We start from the raw sequence: 24,886 nt of genomic DNA on the forward strand, positions 1-24,886 counted from the left end.
CAAGCCCTGGCAGAGGCCCAGCAATGCTCCTGCTGCCCGGGGAGTTGAGCCCTCCCTGTGCATTCCCCACCCTCCCAGAGCACAGGGACTCCCTGCAGGGCTCACTGGCAGGGGGGGAGCTACAAGGCAGCAGCTCCTCCATGGCAGGTGCCTTCTAATGAAGCCACAACTCAGCTGAAAAGGGGTTTCAGGAACTCACTTTGGCCTGGGGAGGGAATGTCCTCTCCCAGGCGAGGGCTGAGGATGCTGCTGTGTCTCAGCCAGCACTAACACCCATTGAGAAGTCTTCTTAAACCCTGAGGTGTCACTGATGACAATAGCAGGTCAGAAAAAAATCAAGTATCCAATTAGCCAAGGGACAAGCACAGGGCATTTTTTCAAGAGAAAAATCCAAATTCACACAAACACATGGTCCTAATACTTTGCTTATTTTCTCAAGGTATTTGTGCCATTTTCCTGTGAGTTTTATCTGTCTCATAGAGGTGTCAATCAAAATTTCCAAGATCAAATGAAAGTTTGTACGAGAGAAAAGTCACCATGATTTTCTAATCTACCACCTTCATAACATAAATATACAGAAAAATTAAATATTCTTATTTAAAAACAAAACAAATCACTGAGATACCCACATTTATTTTAATTTAATGCTTTAACTCAAAGCAACCATTCCCATGCAGATTATCCACATATGAGCAATCCCTCCTTGTTCCCAAATGTTGTCAAAGATGCAGCCTCCTCTTTTTAACTCTCAGGTGTCTCCATGCTCCAAAGATCTCGAGTGGAGCCCAAAGCAGGCCAGCTTTGCTCCCAGGAACCTGCCAGAGCCCTTCTTAGGTGGTGCCAATCTCACAGGCAGCGTTTCCCAAAGCTGGAGGAAGCCTGAAAAGGAAGGAAACTTCCCCAAACCGAGCCAGGCTTTTCTCAGCACCTGAGCTGCTGCCCAGAGCCTTTGCCTCCCTGCACCCACGGCCTCCAAGGATCTGCTGGAGAGTCCCTGGGGAGGCTTTGTCAGCCCTCGGGGGGATCCTTAATGTTTCAAGGGACTGCAAGGTTTTCAGAGCAATTTGGGGTTTTGATTTTGCATTTTTGAGAGGTTTGTGCAGCCATGTCCTCCAATTCTCTGCTGTAACAAGTCCCTTGAGAGCCTCAGACAGTGACAACCCTCAGTGGGGCTCATTAATGCTTCAAGGCACTCAGGGTTTATTGAGGTACTTTTTTTGGCACTGAGCCTCTGAGAGGTTTGTTCAGTCGTGGCCTCCAATGACCTGCTCTAATTAGTCCCCTGAGAGACTCTGTCGGTTGTGACACCCGGTGGGGCTCGTTAATGCTTCAGGGACTGCAGGGTTTTCACAGGACTTTGTGTTCTGCTTTCCACACTGAGTGTCGGAGAGGTTTGTGCAATCCTCTGCAATTACCTGCTCTAATGAGTCCCTTGAGAGGCTTTGTCAGTTGTGACTCTCTGTGGGGCTCATCAATTCTTTGAAGTAGTTCAGTTTTTAAGGGCACTTTGGCTTTTGCTTTTGACACAAAGTCTGTGACAGATTTGTGCAATCATGGCCTGCAGTGATCTCCTTCAAGGAGTCCTTGAGGAGCCTGGATTGGGAATGGCCCTCAGTGAGACCCATTAATGCTTCGAGATATGTTGAGATTCTCTTCTGACTTGGACTCATGGAAAGGTCTCCTCTCTCTCAGAGGAGAGCCTCACCTGAGGTTCAAGGACTCAGCGCCAAGTGCACCGTGGGGACCATGGGGCTCCTTAAAATCAATCAAGTGCTAAGAAACCACAGCTCTGCCTTGATTTTCCTCTAGTCTAGTGCAGTTAATCAGGAAGTTTTCTTAATACGCAGAAATACTTCAAAGGGGTTCTAATAAACATGCATTCTTATTTTCAAGGGTGTAGTTTCTTACTTTTCTCCTTTGAAAAGAGTTGATTGCAGCTTTCTCTAATTGATTTTGATCCAGGGTCTCTCCTAAGGAGGTTTGGACTGGTTGGAGCTTTCTCTTGAGGTCTGACACAGTGTGGACAACCTTGCTCCACATTTCCCAACTCCATCCTGTCTCTGCTCAGTCTCCTGGGTCCTGCTTTGCTCACAGAACTGGCTGCACACAGCAAAGAGGGCTTTTTCTTCTTTTTTTGCCACAATCTGAAACTCATGAGGTTCACCTTTGGTAACAGACACTCCTCAGCTGTGAGCCAAGTCCCTGCTGCCAGCAATGAGGTTCAGCTCCCCCAAGGCAAAACCGTGCCAGAAATGTTTTAGACACCCAGAAAGTGAAATAATAAACACGAATAAAGAGTTGGTACTGGGGGGACACTTGGGGATCCTGAGGGGCACTTATGGGGCAGTTTTAGGGGGACATTTAGGGGACACTTAGGCATCCAGGGGGGTGCTTCAAGGTCGGGGACTGTACTGGGGCTGGATGCCTGAAGAATGAACACACAGCCCTGGAACCATTGGATCTCCTGGATGATTGAAGTGCCTCTAATAGAAGGTGCGTGGCCTGCCTGCCCCTCCCGCCGAGCACCAGCTCCATCTCCTGCTCCTGCCCAGCGGCTTTGCAGAAATCCAGGGCTGGCTGTGGATTGAAGGCTGTGGCAAGGGACAGGATACAGTTGCTTCACTTTCCACCCTTGATGTCTCAATGTCTGTGATCTTAGGAACCCTCACAAACCTGGAACAAGGCAGATTATCTGTTTTTGTAAGATATGTACATGGAGATTGTTTTGATCTGTGCTTAAATCGTCCTTGAATAAAAGAACTAATGGAAAACTATGTAAAAAAAAAAAGGAAAAGGGAAAAATAAGAAAAACGAAAATTAAAAAAGGGAGAAAAGAGATAAAAGGGAGAAAAAAGAGAAAAAAAAGAAAAATAGGAAAAAATGAGGAAAAAAAGAACAAATAAAAAAGAGAAAAAAGAAAAAAGAGAGAGAAAAAAGGGAAGAAAAGAAAGAAGAAAGAAAAAAGAAAGAAAAGAGGGAAAGAAAAAAAGAGAAAATAAAAGAAGACAGAAAAACTAAAAACCAAAAAAAGTCCGATCCTCCCCCGCCGCAAGGACTTCAACTCCCACAATGCCCCGCGCAGGCGGGGGGCGGGCAGGGGCCGTGGCCGCGCGCTGATTGGCTACGGGGCGGGTCTGTAAAGGCGGAGGGCGCGCCGAGCGAGCGCCATTTTGGCCTCGTGGTCGGGAGTGAGGAGGACTCGCCTGCGGCCGCTGCACTTCGCTGGGTGAGTTGGCGGGGGGGCGGCGAGAGCGGGGTCTGGGGATCCCCTCGGGGGCTGCGGGGAGCGCGGGTGTGGGTGGAAAGGCTGGAGGGCTCGGGAGGGTTTAGCGGGGGAGTTCGGGGGTTCCCGGGGACGTTGTGAGGGGTCCCTGAAAGGACTCGGGGGGGAGGTTGAAGGTTCCTGAAGAGTTTTGGGGGGTCTGATAGGGGTTTTGTTTTCTGAGAAGATTTGGAGTGTCCCAGGTGTGCTTTGGAGGTCTGTGAAGAGGGTTAGGGGTCCTGGGGGGCCTTTGCGGGGACCTTCGAGGTAGTTTTGGGGTCTCTGGGGGGTTTAAGGTGTCCCAGACAGTTTTGAGGGCCCGTGAAGGGGATTGGGGGTCCCTAAATGGGCTTGGAGAGTCTCAGGTGGGTTTTGTGGGTCACTGAGAGGGTTTAGGGGGTGCTGGGGAGGGATGAGGGGTCCTTGAGGAGGTTTCGATGAGTCGAGGGGGGAATTTCAGGGGTTTTGAGGGGATTTTGGGGGGTCCCCTAAAGCCCAGCATTGGGTTTCAAGGGATCCTCCAACCCCCAGGGGAGAGGTCCTATGAATGCCCCCAAAAATCCGGGGGGGGGAGATGTACCACATCCGGGTAAGGGGATCCCAGTGCCCCCAGTATATCCCAGTGACCTCCCAGTGACCCTCAGCATGGCCCAGTAACCCCCTCAGTGACCAGCCAGTGTGTCCCAGTGACCTCCCACTGCCCCCCAGTATGGCCCAGTGATCCTGCAGTGAGCACCCAGTAACCCCCAGTATGGCCCAGTAACCTCCCAGTGTCCCCCCATGTGTCCTGGTATCCCCAGGTAACTCCCCAGTGCCCCCCAGTGTGCCCCAGTTCCCCCCGAGTCCATCCCAGTGCCCTCTCAGAGGGCCCCTGAAAGCCTGGTGAGGGGGGGCACGGAGAAGGGGAAGCCTGGACAGTGGGGACCCCTGGGATCCCCTAGGACAACAAAGTGGAGAACCTGGAGAGGGGGAATTTCTGGGAATGCAGTATCCCGAAGGCGAGAATCAGAGGAGAAGGGAGCCTTGAGACCCCCAACACTCCCAGCATCTCTAGGTAGAACCCCCAGGATCCCAGACAGGGGAGACTCTCTGAACCCTAGAGGGGGGAAACCAGAGAAGGGGAAATCTTAGGAGAATTTTTTTGGGCTAATCTTCATATTTTAGAGTATTTTTTAGGTGAATCTCAACTTTTTTCAGTTTGGGGGGGCAGGAGTCTTCTCACTCTTTCTTATAGGCTTTTGCCTGAATCTTGATGATTTGGGGTTTTCTGGGCTGAGTCTCGGTGGTTTGGAGGTTTTTATGGTCACAGGATGCCCGGTGAGTTCTAGAGATGGACTTGGGCAGGAGGAACCCCCAAGCCAACGCGCTCAGCCCTTGTTTTCCCCCCATCAGGATTTGTCCTTCCCAAAGCTTGGGTGGATGGAGGAGGAGGCTGCGAGGAAGAGGAAGATGCCTTGGGCCCCCCAGGCAGGTGAGGAGGAAGTCAGTGTCCCTTTGGGCGGGTGTTGTGCTGGCTCTGTCAGCCCAGCATGGCCCCGGCTGCAGGACAACCCCGCTGGCGCCGCCGTCCTGCCGGGGCCGGAGTTGGGGGGATGTCCTTGGCCTTCCCTGTGGGCCGGAGGCAAATCCCCTGCCTGTCCTTCTTGCTTCCTGCCCCAGGCCCCGAGCTGAGGACGGAGAGCCCGGAGGACAAATCCCCCCGTGAGACCCTGGTGGGAGAGGCCGTTTTGAAGGGCTCCCCGGCGCAGGAAGGCAGCGGGGAGGAAAAGGGCCGGAGATCCCCCCGCAGGAGGGGCTCCAAAGCCAGCCCAGGGTGCTCTGAGGAGGAAAGAGCCAGCCTGTGCCGGGAAGGCAGCCTGAGCTTGAGGGGGAGCTCTGACCTGGTGGTGCCTGAGCAGCCTCCCAGCATGGAAAAGCCCTTCAGGTGTTTGGAATGTGGGGAGAGCTTTAGGAAGAGCACCAACCTCCTCACCCACCAGCACATCCACACTGGGGAACGACCCTACATGTGTGGGGAATGTGGGAAGAGGTTTCAGACCAGCTCCAATCTCCTCCTGCACCAGTGGACGCACATGGATGAGAGGCCCTTCCGCTGCACCGACTGCGGGAAGGGCTTCAACTGGAACTCCAACCTCGTCAGGCACCGACGCATCCACACCGGGGAGAGGCCCTACAAGTGTGGGGAGTGTGGGAAGAGCTTCAACCAGAGCTCTAACTTGACCAGACACCAACAGACCCACCGGGGTAATAGAAGCCCTGTGAGTGCCCCAACTGTGGGAAGAACTTCGGCCGCTGCTTCCACCCCAAATTTACCCCCTGATGCTGAGGAAACCCCTGGAGTTCAAGGACTGTCAGTCCATCCGTTTCGACCAGAAATGGCCAGTCCCTTTTCCCAGGGGCAGCTTCTTCCAACAGGACCCTTTTTTGGGGGAGTGTGGAGATTCCTGCCTTGGCTGGGGACCCCCCAAGGTCATTCCTGGAAGTTGAGAGCAGAGATCTCCCCATGAATGTTGGTCTGGGGGAGTTCCATCCCTCTCTAATAAGAATTATTGCTTTTGTGCCAGCTTTAGTAGAATTGCTTCTTTAGTGTAGAGCACTGTCCTATCTTATCCTGTACCCCTGGTAGTTTTAGTGTGTATATTGTGCAGTAAAAAATTCTGATTAAGATCTTTTGTCTGATCATTTGGAACCCTAAATAAATTCATTTCTATCAATAGATCTGATTTGCCATCATTTAACCTGGAGGACAAAAACAATTCACTCACACCTCTGTAATTCCTCTAAACTGAAAGTGTTGGCATAATCCACGGCTGAGATTGGATCCAGCAGCCCCCAGCACCCCACAGTAAATTGAGAGTTCAGGGGGGCCACCTCCCTTTCCCACCCCTTTGTGCCCAAATACCCCCATGAGACCATCTGACCCACCAGACCATCCCCCTTTTCCACCCTTCTCCCTGTTTCTCCCATTTTCCCATTGTCCTCTTAATCCTCATTTTCCCCCCAGACAGTTTTGGGGTCCCAACCCCCACTCTTTGCCCCCTCTCCTGTGGATGCTGAAGGACAAAATGCGGCTGCACACACAGAGTTCCATTGCAGGACTTGTCCGCCCATCTTTCCAGTGTCCCCCTTTCATTGGGGTTCCTTTGGAAACAGTGCCTGGGCTTTGTCTTTTAGTCCACTGGAATTCCCAGCATGGCCCCAAAGCACTGCCTTGATCCCACACATCCCCCTCCCCTCATGTGCTGGTGTATTGGGACGAAGTTGTGATGATATTTTTGGTCTGTGTTTGGCCTTAGCCACCTGCAGTAGTTTATGGTTCTCCCTGCCAAGTTCACTGATAAAACAGTGAATTTGGCCTTGGAGGGAGAACTTCTGTATAAACTGTATAAACTGTGATTGGTTAATGGCTCGTCAAGGGCATTTGGAGGAGAAAGTGATGATGAAGGGAGGAAGGCTCACCCCCAGACTCAATTGGGAAAGACCCCCAGGACACACATGGGGGGATTTCCAAAGTTCTCACCCATGTGCAGGAGGGGTGCACTGACATACCCAGGGGGAGGGATTGAGAACCCCTGACGGGGCGGTGCTGGCCACACCTGGGGAGGTTGTGGTCTCTCAATTGATTGTTTAAAAAGGAGATAGTGCCTTCTTGGCGAGAGCTAGCTTTACTTCAAGGACAACGTTGCCTTCTGGCGGGGACTCTTGCCAGCTTGTTAACTTATTGACTCTCCGAGGGTGCTGCTTCTGCTCTGTGTAATTATAGGTATGCTAGGTCAGTAAGATAACTTTATAGGCAACAGCTGGGTAACTGGGGAGGTCCCACTGGGGGCTTATTCCTCTCCTCCTTCCTCCCTTTTGGGTTTGTTCATTTTCTTGGCCACCTTTTGTAATAAACATTGGGGTTTTTTTGTTGAGCTAGCAACGGTGTCTGTTTTTCATGTCTGTATATCTCAGACCTTCCCTGATAAAGTAACCCCCCCTCCCTGATACACAGTGACAGAACTGGGGGTCCCAGTGTCCCAGTTGGGTGTCCCAGTGTCCCAGTTGGTGTCCCCCTGTCCCAGTGTCCCAGTTGGTGTCCCCTTGTCCCAGTGTCCCAGTTGGGTGTCCCAGTTGTCCCAGTGTCCTAGTTGGTGTCCCAGTGTCCCAGTTGGGTGTCCCAGTTGGTGTCCCCCTGTCCCAGTTGTCCCAGTGTCCCAGTTGGTGTCCCAATGTCCCAGTTGGTGTCCCCCTGTCCCAGTTGTCCCAGTTTGTCCCAGTGTCCCACCCTGAGCAGCAGCAGCAGCCCCGGCCCGGCCGAGCAGAGCAGCAGCAGCACCCCCTGCACCGTCAGGATCCGGTTCTTGGTGCTCTCCCTCAGCGCCAGGAACGGGGCGGGAACCGGCTCTGTGGGAACGGGACTGGGTAACTGGGAGGAACTGGGTACACTGGGAGGGACTGGGTTACACTGGGAGGGACTGGGTAACTGGGAGGGACTGGGTATACTGGGAGGGACTGGGGTACACTGGGAGGGACTGGGGTACACTGGGAGGGACCGGGGTACACTGGGAGGACACTGGGTTATACTGGGAGGGACTGGAGGGCACTGGGTTGTACTGGGAGGGCACTGGGTTATACTGGAAAGGGCACTGGGAGGGACTCAAGGGGGATACTGGGAGTGACTGGAACGGACTGGAGTAGGACTGGGGGGCACTGGGAGGGTATCAAAGGGGATACTGGGAATAACTGGGATGGACTGGGGGGCACTGCAGGGCACTGGGATGGACTGGGGGGGCTCGTGGTAGCACTGGGTTATACTGGGAGGGGACTGGGATGGACTGGGTTATACTGGGAGGGGACTAGGATGGACTGGGAAAGATCAGTGACTCAGATGAGACCCCCCAGCCCCCTCGATCCCCCCGAGACCCCCAGGACCCTCCCGAAGGTGCCGCAGGGCTGGGGGGCACTGGGATACCCTTGGAGGGGACTGGGATGGATGGGGTTAAACTGGGAGGGACTGGGCTATACTGGTACCATGCTGGGGGCACCGGGAGGGGCCGAGTGACCCGGGTGAGACCCCCCCACGCCCCCCACTCACCGAGGACCCTGACGAAGGTGCCGCAGCTCTGGGCCGTCTCCCCCCCGGACTCCACGCGGCAGAAGAAGAGCCCGGAGTCGTTATGGGACAGTTTGGGGAAGGTCAGGGTGGAGCTTCCCCCCCCTTCCTGCACCACCTGGTCCATCCGGCGGCCCCCCCGGGTGGCCACCACCTCCTGGGGCCAGGGGCAGCTCCGGGGGACCTCCCCGAGCCCGGGGGGACACGCCTGGAGCCAGGTCAGGGCGGTGTCGGGGGGGCCTCGGAAGTGGCACTCGAGGGTCAGGGGGGTCCCCACGGGCCCCTCGCGGGAGGGGGGCCCCCCCCACACCCGGAGCCACCCCCGGGGCGGGGCCAGGGAGCAGGAGGGGCTCGGGGGGCTCCCGGTGGTCACGGTCACGGGGGTCGGCGTCTCGGGGGGCTCCAGGGGTCATGCACGGGGCGCAGCCTTCAGGGGGGGTCTGGGAGCACTGGGAGCCTGCGGGGACAGAGGGGGGGTTAGGGGAGGTCACCAGAGCCCCCCAACCCCCATGGAGGGTGACTGACCCTGAGGGGGTCACTGGGGGTCCCTGTCCCTGCTGGGGGGGGTCTTTGGGAGTTCCCAGAACTGTGAGGGGTCATTGGGGGTCCCTCCGGGGTCTTTGGGGGTCCCCCAGACCCATCTGAAGGTCATTGGGCGCCCCCCAGCCCCTCCCAGTTCCCCCCCTTCCCCCTCCCAGTTTCGGTTCCCTGTCCCAGTTTGGGAACAGGAAATACTGGTTGGGGTGGCGGGGGACATTTTGACACAGGTGTGGGGGACAAAACCTGATGCTGAGACCCCCTGAGACCCCCCAGACCCAAACCCTGAGACCCCCAAACCCAAATGGAGACCTTGGGATCCCCGAGATCCCCAGATCCAAATCCTGAGCCCCTCGGACCCAAACTGAGCCCCCCTGACCCAAACTGAACCCCCTAGACCCAAACCCTAAACCTCCCTGACCCAAACTGAGACCCCCAGACCCAAAACCTGAGATCCCCAGAGCCAAACTGAGACCTCCAGACCCAAATCCTGAGCCCCCCAGACCCAAAACCTAAGATCCCCAGACCCAAACTGAGACCCCCAGACCCAAATCCTGAGCCCCCCAGACCCAAAAGCTGAGATCCCCAGACCCAAACTAAGACCCCCAGAACCAAGGCCCCCAGACCCAAACTGAGGCCTTGGGACCCCTGAGACTCCCATACCCAAAGCCTGAGACCCCCTGACCCAAGCTGACACCCCAGAGACCACTCAGACCCAAACTGAGACCCCCCACACACCAAAACTGAGACCCCCAGACCCAAATCCTACCTGCAAGGAGCAGTGTTATAAGTGATCTAAAGAAATTTGCTGTTCAAATAAGAAAGAGTTAACAAACTTATTATATTGTGTTAACTGCGTTGTTGGAATCACAAGTTAGAGTGTTATGCAATGCCTGACCACAAGTTCTGTAAGCTGCAAACTGATTAACCACAACGCAATGATGATTTAGCACATTGTACTTTGAAGCTGTTTGTTCTAAGCATATTAATGGGGAGCAATACGGAGGGGTCGGCCACGAGGAGTCCGGGTGATCAACCATCATCCTGATGGAAATTTCCAGAACCACGGCCTAATAGAGACTAATGACTTTAAAATTATTGGTGGACACCCCTCAACAATGGAGATGGCCCGCGAAAGGAGGAATCAACCCAGAGTTGGCCCGCGAAGAGGGAACCAAGCAGGATGCAGCCTGTGAAATCTCCACCAATGGACTGATGACATGACTTTGGGGGGGAGGAGGCAAAGAAGGGTATAATAAGTGCTGTTTCTGTTCCCCTTTGCGGACTGCGGCAGGAACAGGGGTTTCCTCTGGTCGCCCGGCCAGCCGTTTCTGCTTGTTTACGGCGTTAATAAATCTTTTATACAATGAAACCTAAATTTATAGCCTCGTTACCTGTCACAAAGTGCAGTTGTTAGGGCAGCCTGGACACTTCTTGGGCAGCAAGAGATTCCTGTGGTGGCACCTTTTGTCTGACAGGAATCTTCAATTGGATTCAATTTTCCAGGAGGTGGGACCAGCCATTGCAGCGCAGGGCTGAAAAAAGGGAACAGCAGCTCTTTCCCAAAGGAAAAAAATTCTGGATGCTTTGGCTTCACTTGCAGTTGTTGGGGCAGCCTGGAAACTTCTTAGGCAGCAAAGCGCTTTCTGTGGTGGCACCTTTTGTCTGGCAGGAATCTTCATTTGTATTCAATTTTCAAAAGGTGGGACCGGCCATTGCAGAGCAGGGCTGAAAAAAGGGAACAGCAGCTCTTTCCATAAAGAGCTTCGGCTTTTCCCCTTCGGCTTCAGGTGTAGTTGGTGCAGCCTGAGCACTTCATGGGCAGCAAGAGCTTTCTATGGGGGCAACTTTTGTCTGGCAGGAATCTTCACTTGGATTCAATTTTTCAGTAAGTGGGACCGGCCATTGCAGCGCAGGGCTAAAAAATGGGAACAGCAGCTCTTTCCACCAGGAAAAAATCTGGAAGCTTTGGCTTCAGGTGTAGTTTGTGCAGCCTGGGAACTTCTTGGGAAGGAAGAGTTTTTTGTGGCGGCACCTTTTGTCTGGCAGGAGTCTTCATTTAGAGTAAATTTTGAAGGAGGTGGGACAAGCCATTGTAGCAGGGCTGAAAAAAGGGAACAGCAGCTCTTTCCACCAGGGAAAAAAAGTCTGGATCGTTTGGCGTCAGGTGCAGTTCTTGGGGCAGCCTGGGCACTTCTTGGGCATCAAGACCTTTCTGTGGTGGTACCTTTTATCTGGCAGGAATCTTCATTTGCATTCAATTTTTTACAAGGTGGGACTGGCCATTGCAGAGCAGGGCTGAAAAAAGGGAACAGCAGCTCTTTCCACCAGGAAAAAAAGTCTGGATCCTTTGGCTTCAGGTGCAGTTCTTGGGGCAGCCTGGGCACTTCTTGGGCATCAAGACCTTTCCGTGGTAGCACATTTTGTCTGGCAGGAATCTTCAGTCGGATTCAATTTTCCAGGAGGTGAGCCCGGCCATTGCAGCACAGGCCTGAAAAAAGGGAACAGCAGCTCTTTCCACCAGGAAAAAATCTGGAAGCTTTGATTTCAGGTGTAGTTTGTGCAGCCTGGAAACTTCTTGGGAAGGTAGAGTTTTTTGTGGTAGCACCTTTTGTCTGGCAGGAATCTTCATTTGGATTCAATTTTTTAAAAGGTGGGACCGGTCATTGCAGAGCAGGGTAGAAAAAAGGAACAGCAGCTCTTTCCACCAGGAAAAAAAGTCAGGAAGCTTTGTCATGGAGGTGCAGTTGTTGGGGTAGCCTGGGCACTTCTTGGGCAGGAAGAGTTTTCTGTGGTGGCGCCTTTTGTCTGGCAGGAATCTTCATCTGGAGTAAAGTTTTCTGGAGGTGGGACCGGCCATTGCAGTACTGGAGTGAAAATAGGGAACAGCAGTTCTTTCTACGAGGAAAAAAATCTGGATCCTTTGGCTTCAGGTGTAGTTGGTGCAGCCTGGGTACTTCTTGGACAGGAAGAGTTTTCTGTAGTGGCACCTTTTGTCTGGCAGGAATCTTCAGTCGGATTCAATTTTCCAGGAGGTGGGACCGGCCATTGCAGAGCAGGACTGAAAAAAGGGAACAGCAGCTCTTTCTACCAGGAAAAAAAGTCTGGATCCTTTGGCTTCAGGTGTAGTTGTTGCAGCCTGGGTACTTCTTGGGATAGATGAGTTTTCTGTGGTGGCACCTTTTTTCTGGAAGGAATCTTCAGTAGGATTCAGTTTTTAAAAAGGTGGGACTGGCCATTGCAGCGCAGGCCTGAAAAACGGGAACAGCAGCTCTTCACACCAGGAAAAAAGCCTGGATCCTTTGGTTTTGAGGTGCAGTTGGTGGGGCAGCCTGGGCACTTCTTGGGATAGATGGGTTCTCTGTGGTGGCACCTTTTGTATGGCAGGAATCTTCAGTCGGATTCAATTTCTCAGGAGGTGGGACCGGCATTACAGAACAGGACTGAAAAAAGGGAACAGCAGCTCTAGCCACCAGGAAAAAATTCTGGAAGCTTTGTCTTTGAGGTGTAGATTTTGGGACAGCCTGGGCACTTCTTGGGCAGCAAAGACCTTTCTGTAGTGGCACCTTTTGTCTGGCAGGAATCTTCATCTGGAGTAAAGTTTTCTGGAAGTGGGACCGGCCATTGCAGCGCAGGTCTGAAAAAAGGGAACAGCAGCTCTTTCCACCAGGAAAAAAATGTCTGGATCCTTTGGCTTCAGGTGTACTTGTTGCAGCCTGGGTACTTCTTGGGATAGATGAGTTTTCTGTGGTGGCACCTTTTTTCTGGCAGGAATCTTCAGTAGGATTCAGTTTTTAAAAAGGTGGGACTGGAGATTGCAGCGCAGGGCAGAAAAAACGGAACAGCAGCTCTTTCCCTAAGGAAAAAAAGTCTGGATCCTTTGGCTTCAGGAGTAGATGGTGGGGCAGCCTGGGCACTTCTTGGGCAGCAAGAGTTTTTTGTAGCGGCAAATTTTGTCTGGCAGGAATATTCATTTGGATTAAATTTTTCATGAGGTGGGACCGGCCATTGCAGAGCAGGCCTGAAAAACGGGAACAGCAGCTCTTCACACCAGGAAAAAATCTGGAAGCTTTGGCTTCAGGTGTAGTTTGTGCAGCCTGGGAACTTCTTGGGAAGGAAGAGTTTTTTGTGGCGGCACCTTTTGTCTGGCAGGAATCTTCATTTAGAGTAAATTTTTCAGGAGGTGGGACGAGCCATTGTAGCAGGGCTGAAAAAAGGGAACAGCAGCTCTTTCACCCAGGGAAAAAAGTCTGGATCTTTTGGCGTCAGGTGCAGTTCTTGGGGCAGCCTGGGCACTTCTTGGGGAACAAGAACTTTCTGTGGTGGCACCTTTTGTCTGGCAGGAATCTTCATTTGGATTCAATTTTCCAGGAGGTGGGACCGGCCATTGCAGAGCAGGGCTGAAAAAAGGGAACAGCAGCTCTTTCCACCAGGAAAAAAGTCTGGAAGCTTTGCCTTTGAGGTGAAGTTGGTGGGGCAGCCTGGGAACTTCTGGGGCAGCAAAGACCTTTCTGTGGTGGCACCATTTCTCTGGCAGGAATCTTTAGTTGGATTCAATTTCTCAGGAGGTGGGACCGGCATTACAGAACAGGACTGAAAAAAGGGAACAGCAGCTCTAGCCACCAGGAAAAAATTCTGGAAGCTTTGTCTTTGAGGTGTAGATTTTGGGACAGCCTGGGCACTTCTTGGGCAGCAAAGACCTTTCTGTAGTGGCACCTTTTCTCTGGCAGGAATCTTCATTTGGATTCAATTTTCCAGGAGGTGGGACCGGCCATTGCAGAGCAGGCCTGAAAAACGGGAACAGCAGCTCTTCACACCAGGAAAAAATCTGGAAGCTTTGGCTTCAGGTGTAGTTTGTGCAGCCTGGGAACTTCTTGGGAAGGAAGAGTTTTTTGTGGCGGCACCTTTTGTCTGGCAGGAATCTTCATTTAGAGTAAATTTTTCAGGAGGTGGGACGAGCCATTGTAGCAGGGCTGAAAAAAGGGAACAGCAGCTCTTTCACCCAGGGAAAAAAGTCTGGATCTTTTGGCGTCAGGTGCAGTTCTTGGGGCAGCCTGGGCACTTCTTGGGCATCAAGACGTTTCTGCGGTGGTACCTTTTGTCTGGCAGGAATCTTCATTTGCATTCAATTTTTTACAAGGTGGGACTGGCCATTGCAGAGCAGGGCTGAAAAAAGGGAACAGCAGCTCTTTCCACCAGGAAAAAAAGTCTGGATCCTTTGGTTTTGAGGTGTAGTTGGTGGGGCAGCCTGGGCACTTCTTGGGCAGCAGGAGATTCCTGTGGTGGCACCTTTTGTCTGGCAGGAATCTTTATTTGGAGTAAATTTTCCAGGAGGTGGGACCGGCCATTGAAGAGCAGGTCTGGAAAAAGGGAACTGCAGCTCTTTCCACCAGGAAAAAAGTCTGGAAGCTTTGGCTTCAGGTGAAGTTGGTGGGGCAGCCTGGGCACTTCTTGGGCAGCAAAGACCTTTCTATGGTGGCACCTTTTGTCTGGCAGGAATCTTCATTTGGAGCAAAGTTTTCTGGAGGTGGGACCGGCCATTGAAGAACAGGCTTGAAAAAAGGGAACAGCAGCTCTTTCTACTGGGAAAAAAAGTCTGAATCCTTTGGCTTCAGGTGCAGTTCTTGGGGCAGTCTGGGCACTTTTTGGGCAGCAAGAGATTCCTGTGGTGGCCCCTTTTGTCTGGCAGGAATCTTCATTTGGATTCAATTTTCCAGGAGGTGGGACCGGCCATTGCAGCGCAGAGCTTAAAAAAGGGAAAAGCAGCTCTTTCCACCAGGAAAAAATCTGGAAGCTTTGACTTCAGGTGTAGTTTGTGCAGCCTGGAAACTTCTTGGGAAGGTAGAGTTTTTTGTGGTAGCACCTTTTGTCTGGCAGGAATCTTCATTTGGATTCAATTTTTTAAAAGGTGGGACCGGTCATTGCAGAGCAGGGTAGAAAAAAGGAACAGCAGCTCTTTCCACCAGGAAAAAAAGTCTGGAAGCTTTGTCATGGAGGTGCAGTTGTTGGGGTAGCCTGGGCACTTCTTGGGCAGGAAGAGCTTTCTGTGGTGGCGCCTTTTGTCTGGCAGGAATCTTCATCTGGAGTAAAGTTTTCTGGAGGTGGGACCGGCCATTGCAGCACAGGACTGCAAAAAGGGAACAGCAGCTCTTTCTACCAGGAAAAAAAGTCTGGATCCTTTGGCTTCAGGTGTAGTTGGTGCAGCCTGGGTACTTCTTGGGCAGGAAGAGTTTTCTGTGGTGGCCCCTTTTGTCTGGCAGGAATCTTCATTTGGATTCAATTTTCCAGGAGGTGGGACCGGCCATTGCAGCGCAGAGCTTAAAAAAGGGAAAAGCAGCTCTTTCCACCAGGAAAAAATCTGGAAGCTTTGACTTCAGGTGTAGTTTGTGCAGTCTGGAAACTTCTTGGGAATGTAGAGTTTTTTGTGGTAGCACCTTTTGTCTGGCAGGAATCTTCATTTGGATTCAATTTTTTAAAAGGTGGGAACGGTCATTGCAGAGCAGGGTAGAAAAAAGGAACAGCAGCTCTTTCCACCAGGAAAAAAAGTCTGGAAGCTTTGTCATGGAGGTGCAGTTGTTGGGGTAGCCTGGGCACTTCTTGGGCAGGAAGAGCTTTCTGTGGTGGCGCCTTTTGTCTGGCAGGAATCTTCATCTGGAGTAAAGTTTTCTGGAGGTGGGACCGGCCATTGCAGCACAGGACTGCAAAAAGGGAACAGCAGCTCTTTCTACCAGGAAAAAAATCTGGATCCTTTGGCTTCAGGTGTAGTTGGTGCAGCCTGGGTACTTCTTGGGCAGGAAGAGTTTTCTGTGGTGGCACCTTTTGTCTGGCAGGAATCTTCAGTTGGATTCAATTTTCCAGGAGGTGGGACCGGCCATTGCAGCGCAGGACTGAAAAAAGGGAACAGCAGCTCTTTCCCTGAGGAAAAAAAGTCTGGATCCTTTGGCTTCAGGTGTAGTTGTTGCAGCCTGGGTACTTCTTGGGATAGATGAGTTTTCTGTGGTTGCACCTTTTTTCTGGCAGGAATCTTCAGTAGGATTCAGTTTTTAAAAAGGTGGGACTGGAGATTGCAGCGCAGGGCAGAAAAAACGGAACAGCAGCTCTTTCCCTAAGGAAAAAAAGTCTGGATCCTTTGGTTTTGAGGTGTAGTTGGTGGGGCAGCCTGGGCACTTCTTGGGCTGCAATAGATTCCTGTAGTGGCACCTTTTCTCTGGCAGGAATCTTCATTTGGATTCAATTTTCCAGGAGGTGGGGCCGGCCATTGCAGCGCAGGTCTGAAAAAAGGGAACAGCAGCTCTTTCCACCAGGAAAAAATCTGGAAGCTTTGACTTCAGGTGTAGTTTGTGCAGCCTGGAAACTTCTTGGGAAGGTAGAGTTTTTTGTGGTAGCACCTTTTGTCTGGCAGGAATCTTCATTTGGATTCAATTTTTTAAAAGGTGGGACCGGTCATTGCAGAGCAGGGTAGAAAAAAGGAACAGCAGCTCTTTCCACCAGGAAAAAAAGTCTGGAAGCTTTGTCATGGAGGTGCAGTTGTTGGGGTAGCCTGGGCACTTCTTGGGCAGGAAGAGCTTTCTGTGGTGGCGCCTTTTGTCTGGCAGGAATCTTCATCTGGAGTAAAGTTTTCTGGAGGTGGGACCGGCCATTGCAGCACAGGACTGCAAAAAGGGAACAGCAGCTCTTTCTACCAGGAAAAAAAGTCTGGATCCTTTGGCTTCAGGTGTAGTTGGTGCAGCCTGGGTACTTCTTGGGCAGGAAGAGTTTTCTGTGGTGGCCCCTTTTGTCTGGCAGGAATCTTCATTTGGATTCAATTTTCCAGGAGGTGGGACCGGCCATTGCAGCGCAGAGCTTAAAAAAGGGAAAAGCAGCTCTTTCCACCAGGAAAAAATCTGGAAGCTTTGACTTCAGGTGTAGTTTGTGCAGTCTGGAAACTTCTTGGGAATGTAGAGTTTTTTGTGGTAGCACCTTTTGTCTGGCAGGAATCTTCATTTGGATTCAATTTTTTAAAAGGTGGGAACGGTCATTGCAGAGCAGGGTAGAAAAAAGGAACAGCAGCTCTTTCCACCAGGAAAAAAAGTCTGGAAGCTTTGTCATGGAGGTGCAGTTGTTGGGGTAGCCTGGGCACTTCTTGGGCAGGAAGAGCTTTCTGTGGTGGCGCCTTTTGTCTGGCAGGAATCTTCATCTGGAGTAAAGTTTTCTGGAGGTGGGACCGGCCATTGCAGCACAGGACTGCAAAAAGGGAACAGCAGCTCTTTCTACCAGGAAAAAAATCTGGATCCTTTGGCTTCAGGTGTAGTTGGTGCAGCCTGGGTACTTCTTGGGCAGGAAGAGTTTTCTGTGGTGGCACCTTTTGTCTGGCAGGAATCTTCAGTTGGATTCAATTTTCCAGGAGGTGGGACCGGCCATTGCAGCGCAGGACTGAAAAAAGGGAACAGCAGCTCTTTCCCTGAGGAAAAAAATTCTGGATCCTTTGGCTTCAGGTGTAGTTGTTGCAGCCTGGGTACTTCTTGGGATAGATGAGTTTTCTGTGGTTGCACCTTTTTTCTGGCAGGAATCTTCAGTAGGATTCAGTTTTTAAAAAGGTGGGACTGGAGATTGCAGCGCAGGGCAGAAAAAACGGAACAGCAGCTCTTTCCCTAAGGAAAAAAAGTCTGGATCCTTTGGTTTTGAGGTGTAGTTGGTGGGGCAGCCTGGGCACTTCTTGGGCTGCAATAGATTCCTGTAGTGGCACCTTTTCTCTGGCAGGAATCTTCATTTGGATTCAATTTTCCAGGAGGTGGGGCCGGCCATTGCAGAGCAGGACTGAAAAAAGGGAACAGCAGCTCTTTCCACCAGGAAAAAATCTGGAAGCTTTGACTTCAGGTGTAGTTTGTGCAGCCTGGAAACTTCTTGGGAAGGTAGAGTTTTTTGTGGTAGCACCTTTTGTCTGGCAGGAATCTTCATTTGGATTCAATTTTTTAAAAGGTGGGACCGGTCATTGCAGAGCAGGGTAGAAAAAAGGAACAGCAGCTCTTTCCACCAGGAAAAAAAGTCTGGAAGCTTTGTCATGGAGGTGCAGTTGTTGGGGTAGCCTGGGCACTTCTTGGGCAGGAAGAGCTTTCTGTGGTGGCGCCTTTTGTCTGGCAGAAATCTTCATCTGGAGTAAAGTTTTCTGGAGGTGGGACCGGCCATTGCAGCACAGGACTGCAAAAAGGGAACAGCAGCTCTTTCTACCAGGAAAAAAAGTCTGGATCCTTTGGCTTCAGGTGTAGTTGGTGCAGCCTGGGTACTTCTTGGGCAGGAAGAGTTTTCTGTGGTGGCACCTTTTGTCTGGCAGGAATCTTCAGTCGGATTCAATTTTCCAGGAGGTGGGACTGGCCATTGCAGAGCAGGGCTGAAAAAAGGGAACAGCAGCTCTTTCCACCAGGAAAAAAAGTCTGGATCCTTTGGTTTTGAGGTGTAGTTGGTGGGGCAGCCTGGGCACTTCTTGAGCAGCAAGAGATTCCTGTGGTGGCACCTTTTGTCTGGCAGGAATCTTTATTTGGAGTAAATTTTCCAGGAGGTGGGACCGGCCATTGAAGAGCAGGTCTGGAAAAAGGGAACTGCAGCTCTTTCCACCAGGAAAAAAGTCTGGAAGCTTTGGCTTCAGGTGAAGTTGGTGGGGCAGCCTGGGCACTTCTTGGGCAGCAAAGACCTTTCTATGGTGGCACCTTTTGTCTGGCAGGAATCTTCATTTGGAGCAAAGTTTTCTGGAGGTGGGACCGGCCATTGAAGAACAGGCTTGAAAAAAGGGAACAGCAGCTCTTTCTACCGGGAAAAAAAGTCTGAATCCTTTGGCTTCAGGTGCAGTTCTTTTGGCAGCCTGGGCACTTTTTGGGCAGCAAGAGATTCCTGTGGTGGTACCTTTTGTCTGGCAGGAATCTTCAGTTGGATTCAATTTTCCAGGAGGTGGGACCGGCCATTGCAGAGCAGGGCTGAAAAACGGGAACAGCAGCTCTTTCCCTGAGGAAAAAAAGTCTGGATCCTTTGGCTTCAGGTGTAGTTGTTGCAGCCTGGGTACTTCTTGGGATAGATGAGTTTTCTGTGGTGGCACCTTTTTTCTGGCAGGAATCTTCAGTAGGATTCAGTTTTTAAAAAGGTGGGACTGGAGATTGCAGCGCAGGGCAGAAAAAACGGAACAGCAGCTCTTTCCCTAAGGAAAAAAAGTCTGGATCCTTTGGCTTCAGGAGTAGTTGGTGGGGCAGCCTGGGCACTTCTTGGGCAGCAAGAGTTTTTTGTAGCGGCAAATTTTGTCTGGCAGGAATATTCCTTTGGATTAAATTTTTCACGAGGTGGGACCGGCCATTGCAGAGCAGGCCTGAAAAACGGGAACAGCAGCTCTTCACACCAGGAAAAAATCTGGAAGCTTTGGCTTCAGGTGTAGTTTGTGCAGCCTGGGAACTTCTTGGGAAGGAAGAGTTTTTTGTGGCGGCACCTTTTGTCTGGCAGGAATCTTCATTTAGAGTAAATTTTTCAGGAGGTGGGACGAGCCATTGTAGCAGGGCTGAAAAAAGGGAACAGCAGCTCTTTCACCCAGGGAAAAAAGTCTGGATCTTTTGGCGTCAGGTGCAGTTCTTGGGGCAGCCTGGGCACTTTTTGGGGAAGAAGAACTTTCTGTGGTGGCCCCTTTTGTCTGGCAGGAATCTTCATTTGGATTCAATTTTCCAGGAGGTGGGACCGGCCATTGCAGAGCAGGGCTGAAAAAAGGGAACAGCAGCTCTTTCCACCAGGAAAAAAGTCTGGAAGCTTTGGCTTTGAGGTGAAGTTGGTGGGGCAGCCTGGGCACTTCTGGGGCAGCAAAGACCTTTCTGTGGTGGCACCATTTCTCTGGCAGGAATCTTTAGTTGGATTCAATTTCTCAGGAGGTGGGACCGGCATTACAGAACAGGACTGAAAAAAGGGAACAGCAGCTCTAGCCACCAGGAAAAAATTCTGGAAGCTTTGTCTTTGAGGTGTAGATTTTGGGACAGCCTGGGCACTTCTTGGGCAGCAAAGACCTTTCTGTAGTGGCACCTTTTCTCTGGCAGGAATCTTCATTTGGATTCAATTTTCCAGGAGGTGGGGCCGGCCATTGCAGCGCAGAGCTTAAAAAAGGGAAAAGCAGCTCTTTCCACCAGGAAAAAATCTGGAAGCTTTGACTTCAGGTGTAGTTTGTGCAGCCTGGAAACTTCTTGGGAAGGTAGAGTTTTTTGTGGTAGCACCTTTTGTCTGGCAGGAATCTTCATTTGGATTCAATTTTTTAAAAGGTGGGACCGGTCATTGCAGAGCAGGGTAGAAAAAAGGAACAGCAGCTCTTTCCACCAGGAAAAGTCTGGAAGCTTTGTCATGGAGGTGCAGTTGTTGGGGTAGCCTGGGCACTTCTTGGGCAGGAAGAGCTTTCTGTGGTGGCGCCTTTTGTCTGGCAGGAATCTTCATCTGGAGTAAAGTTTTCTGGAGGTGGGACCGGCCATTGCAGCACAGGACTGCAAAAAGGAAACAGCAGCTCTTTCTACCAGGAAAAAAATCTGGATCCTTTGGCTTCAGGTGTAGTTGGTGCAGCCTGGGTATTTCTTGGGCAGGAAGAGTTTTCTGTGGTGGCACCTTTTGTCTGGCAGGAATCTTCAGTTGGATTCAATTTTCCAGGAGGTGGGACCGGCCATTGCAGCGCAGGATTGAAAAAAGGGAACAGCAGCTCTTTCTACCAGGAAAAAAATCTGGATCCTTTGGCTTCAGGTGTAGTTGTTGCAGCCTGGGCACTTCTTGGGATAGATGAGTTTTCTGTGGTGGCACCTTTTTTCTGGCAGGAATCTTCAGTAGGATTCAGTTTTTAAAAAGGTGGGACTGGAGATTGCAGCGCAGGGCAGAAAAAACGGAACAGCAGCTCTTTCCCTAAGGAAAAAAAGTCTGGATCCTTTGGCTTCAGGAGTAGTTGGTGGGGCAGCCTGGGCACTTCTTGGGCAGCAAGAGTTTTTTGTAGCGGCAAATTTTGTCTGGCAGGAATATTCATTTGGATTAAATTTTTCACGAGGTGGGACCGGCCATTGCAGAGCAGGCCTGAAAAAAGGGAACAGCAGCTCTTCACACCAGGAAAAAATCTGGAAGCTTTGACTTCAGGTGTAGTTTTTGCAGTCTGGAAACTTCTTGGGCAGGAAGAGTTTTCTGTGGTGGCACCTTTTGTCTGGCAGGAATCTTCAGTTGGATTCAATTTTCCAGGAGGTGGGACCGGCCATTGCAGAGCAGGACTGAAAAACGGGAACAGCAGCTCTTTCCCTGAGGAAAAAAAATCTGGATCCTTTGGCTTCAGGTGTAGTTGGTGCAGCCTGGGAACTTCTTGGGAAGGAAGAGTTTTTTGTGGCGGCACCTTTTGTCTGGCAGGAATCTTCATTTAGAGTAAATTTTTCAGGAGGTGGGACGAGCCATTGTAGCAGGGCTGAAAAAAGGGAACAGCAGCTCTTTCACCCAGGGAAAAAAGTCTGGATCTTTTGGCGTCAGGTGCAGTTCTTGGGGCAGCCTGGGCACTTCTTGGGCATCAAGACGTTTCTGCGGTGGTACCTTTTGTCTGGCAGGAATCTTCATTTGCATTCAATTTTTTACAAGGTGGGACTGGCCATTGCAGAGCAGGGCTGAAAAAAGGGAACAGCAGCTCTTTCCACCAGGAAAAAAAGTCTGGATCCTTTGGTTTTGAGGTGTAGTTGGTGGGGCAGCCTGGGCACTTCTTGGGCAGCAGGAGATTCCTGTGGTGGCACCTTTTGTCTGGCAGGAATCTTTATTTGGAGTAAATTTTCCAGGAGGTGGGACCGGCCATTGAAGAGCAGGTCTGGAAAAAGGGAACTGCAGCTCTTTCCACCAGGAAAAAAGTCTGGAAGCTTTGGCTTCAGGTGAAGTTGGTGGGGCAGCCTGGGCACTTCTTGGGCAGCAAAGACCTTTCTATGGTGGCACCTTTTGTCTGGCAGGAATCTTCATTTGGAGCAAAGTTTTCTGGAGGTGGGACCGGCCATTGAAGAACAGGCTTGAAAAAAGGGAACAGCAGCTCTTTCTACTGGGAAAAAAAGTCTGAATCCTTTGGCTTCAGGTGCAGTTCTTGGGGCAGTCTGGGCACTTTTTGGGCAGCAAGAGATTCCTGTGGTGGCCCCTTTTGTCTGGCAGGAATCTTCATTTGGATTCAATTTTCCAGGAGGTGGGACCGGCCATTGCAGCGCAGAGCTTAAAAAAGGGAAAAGCAGCTCTTTCCACCAGGAAAAAATCTGGAAGCTTTGACTTCAGGTGTAGTTTGTGCAGTCTGGAAACTTCTTGGGAAGGTAGAGTTTTTTGTGGTAGCACCTTTTGTCTGGCAGGAATCTTCATTTGGATTCAATTTTTTAAAAGGTGGGAACGGTCATTGCAGAGCAGGGTAGAAAAAAGGAACAGCAGCTCTTTCCACCAGGAAAAAAAGTCTGGAAGCTTTGTCATGGAGGTGCAGTTGTTGGGGTAGCCTGGGCACTTCTTGGGCAGGAAGAGCTTTCTGTGGTGGCGCCTTTTGTCTGGCAGGAATCTTCATCTGGAGTAAAGTTTTCTGGAGGTGGGACCGGCCATTGCAGCACAAGACTGCAAAAAGGGAACAGCAGCTCTTTCTACCAGGAAAAAAATCTGGATCCTTTGGCTTCAGGTGTAGTTGGTGCAGCCTGGGTACTTCTTGGGCAGGAAGAGTTTTCTGTGGTGGCACCTTTTGTCTGGCAGGAATCTTCAGTTGGATTCAATTTTCCAGGAGGTGGGACCGGCCATTGCAGCGCAGGACTGAAAAAAGGGAACAGCAGCTCTTTCCCTGAGGAAAAAAATTCTGGATCCTTTGGCTTCAGGTGTAGTTGTTGCAGCCTGGGTACTTCTTGGGATAGATGAGTTTTCTGTGGTTGCACCTTTTTTCTGGCAGGAATCTTCAGTAGGATTCAGTTTTTAAAAAGGTGGGACTGGAGATTGCAGCGCAGGGCAGAAAAAACGGAACAGCAGTTCTTTCCCTAAGGAAAAAAAGTCTGGATCCTTTGGTTTTGAGGTGTAGTTGGTGGGGCAGCCTGGGCACTTCTTGGGCTGCAATAGATTCCTGTAGTGGCACCTTTTCTCTGGCAGGAATCTTCATTTGGATTCAATTTTCCAGGAGGTGGGACCGGCCATTGCAGCGCAGAGCTTAAAAAAGGGAACAGCAGCTCTTTCCACCAGGAAAAAATCTGGAAGCTTTGACTTCAGGTGTAGTTTGTGCAGCCTGGAAACTTCTTGGGAAGGTAGAGTTTTTTGTGGTAGCACCTTTTGTCTGGCAGGAATCTTCATTTGGATTCAATTTTTTAAAAGGTGGGACCGGTCATTGCAGAGCAGGGTAGAAAAAAGGAACAGCAGCTCTTTCCACCAGGAAAAAAAGTCTGGAAGCTTTGTCATGGAGGTGCAGTTGTTGGGGTAGCCTGGGCACTTCTTGGGCAGGAAGAGCTTTCTGTGGTGGCGCCTTTTGTCTGGCAGGAATCTTCATCTGGAGTAAAGTTTTCTGGAGGTGGGACCGGCCATTGCAGCACAGGACTGCAAAAAGGGAACAGCAGCTCTTTCTACCAGGAAAAAAAGTCTGGATCCTTTGGCTTCAGGTGTAGTTGGTGCAGCCTGGGTACTTCTTGGGCAGGAAGAGTTTTCTGTGGTGGCACCTTTTGTCTGGCAGGAATCTTCAGTCGGATTCAATTTTCCAGGAGGTGGGACTGGCCATTGCAGAGCAGGGCTGAAAAAAGGGAACAGCAGCTCTTTCCACCAGGAAAAAAAGTCTGGATCCTTTGGTTTTGAGGTGTAGTTGGTGGGGCAGCCTGGGCACTTCTTGAGCAGCAAGAGATTCCTGTGGTGGCACCTTTTGTCTGGCAGGAATCTTTATTTGGAGTAAATTTTCCAGGAGGTGGGACCGGCCATTGAAGAGCAGGTCTGGAAAAAGGGAACTGCAGCTCTTTCCACCAGGAAAAAAGTCTGGAAGCTTTGGCTTCAGGTGAAGTTGGTGGGGCAGCCTGGGCACTTCTTGGGCAGCAAAGACCTTTCTATGGTGGCACCTTTTGTCTGGCAGGAATCTTCATTTGGAGCAAAGTTTTCTGGAGGTGGGACCGGCCATTGAAGAACAGGCTTGAAAAAAGGGAACAGCAGCTCTTTCTACCGGGAAAAAAAGTCTGAATCCTTTGGCTTCAGGTGCAGTTCTTTTGGCAGCCTGGGCACTTTTTGGGCAGCAAGAGATTCCTGTGGTGGTACCTTTTGTCTGGCAGGAATCTTCAGTTGGATTCAATTTTCCAGGAGGTGGGACCGGCCATTGCAGAGCAGGGCTGAAAAACGGGAACAGCAGCTCTTTCCCTGAGGAAAAAAAGTCTGGATCCTTTGGCTTCAGGTGTAGTTGTTGCAGCCTGGGTACTTCTTGGGATAGATGAGTTTTCTGTGGTGGCACCTTTTTTCTGGCAGGAATCTTCAGTAGGATTCAGTTTTTAAAAAGGTGGGACTGGAGATTGCAGCGCAGGGCAGAAAAAACGGAACAGCAGCTCTTTCCCTAAGGAAAAAAAGTCTGGATCCTTTGGCTTCAGGAGTAGTTGGTGGGGCAGCCTGGGCACTTCTTGGGCAGCAAGAGTTTTTTGTAGCGGCAAATTTTGTCTGGCAGGAATATTCCTTTGGATTAAATTTTTCACGAGGTGGGACCGGCCATTGCAGAGCAGGCCTGAAAAACGGGAACAGCAGCTCTTCACACCAGGAAAAAATCTGGAAGCTTTGGCTTCAGGTGTAGTTTGTGCAGCCTGGGAACTTCTTGGGAAGGAAGAGTTTTTTGTGGCGGCACCTTTTGTCTGGCAGGAATCTTCAGTTGGATTCAATTTTCCAGGAGGTGGGACCGGCCATTGCAGAGCAGGACTGAAAAACGGGAACAGCAGCTCTTTCCCTGAGGAAAAAAAATCTGGATCCTTTGGCTTCAGGTGTAGTTGGTGCAGCCTGGGAACTTCTTGGGAAGGAAGAGTTTTTTGTGGCGGCACCTT

General features: G+C 51.0%; 1 protein-coding gene and 1 pseudogene across 1 annotated transcript in view; one reads left to right on the plus strand and one right to left on the minus strand.

The window, feature by feature from the left end:
- LOC127474998 (zinc finger protein 501-like) overlaps positions 1-7,034 on the plus strand; it is a 37,097-nt gene extending 30,063 nt beyond the window's left edge. The window contains exons 2-3 of the mRNA XM_051796300.1: positions 5,169-5,520; positions 7,026-7,034. Coding sequence (XP_051652260.1) covers positions 5,169-5,520; positions 7,026-7,034 — 361 coding nt within the window. The remainder of the gene's footprint in view (positions 1-5,168; positions 5,521-7,025) is intronic.
- The window catches only part of LOC127474809 (uncharacterized), a 1,721,191-nt pseudogene that overhangs the window by 1,606,136 nt on the left and 90,169 nt on the right, over positions 1-24,886 (minus strand).

Source organism: Manacus candei, unplaced genomic scaffold (genome assembly GCF_025592945.1).
Source record: "Manacus candei isolate 608988 ecotype Guabito, Panama unplaced genomic scaffold, ASM2559294v1 h1tg000045l, whole genome shotgun sequence".
NCBI classification, from domain to species: Eukaryota; Metazoa; Chordata; class Aves; order Passeriformes; family Pipridae; genus Manacus; species Manacus candei.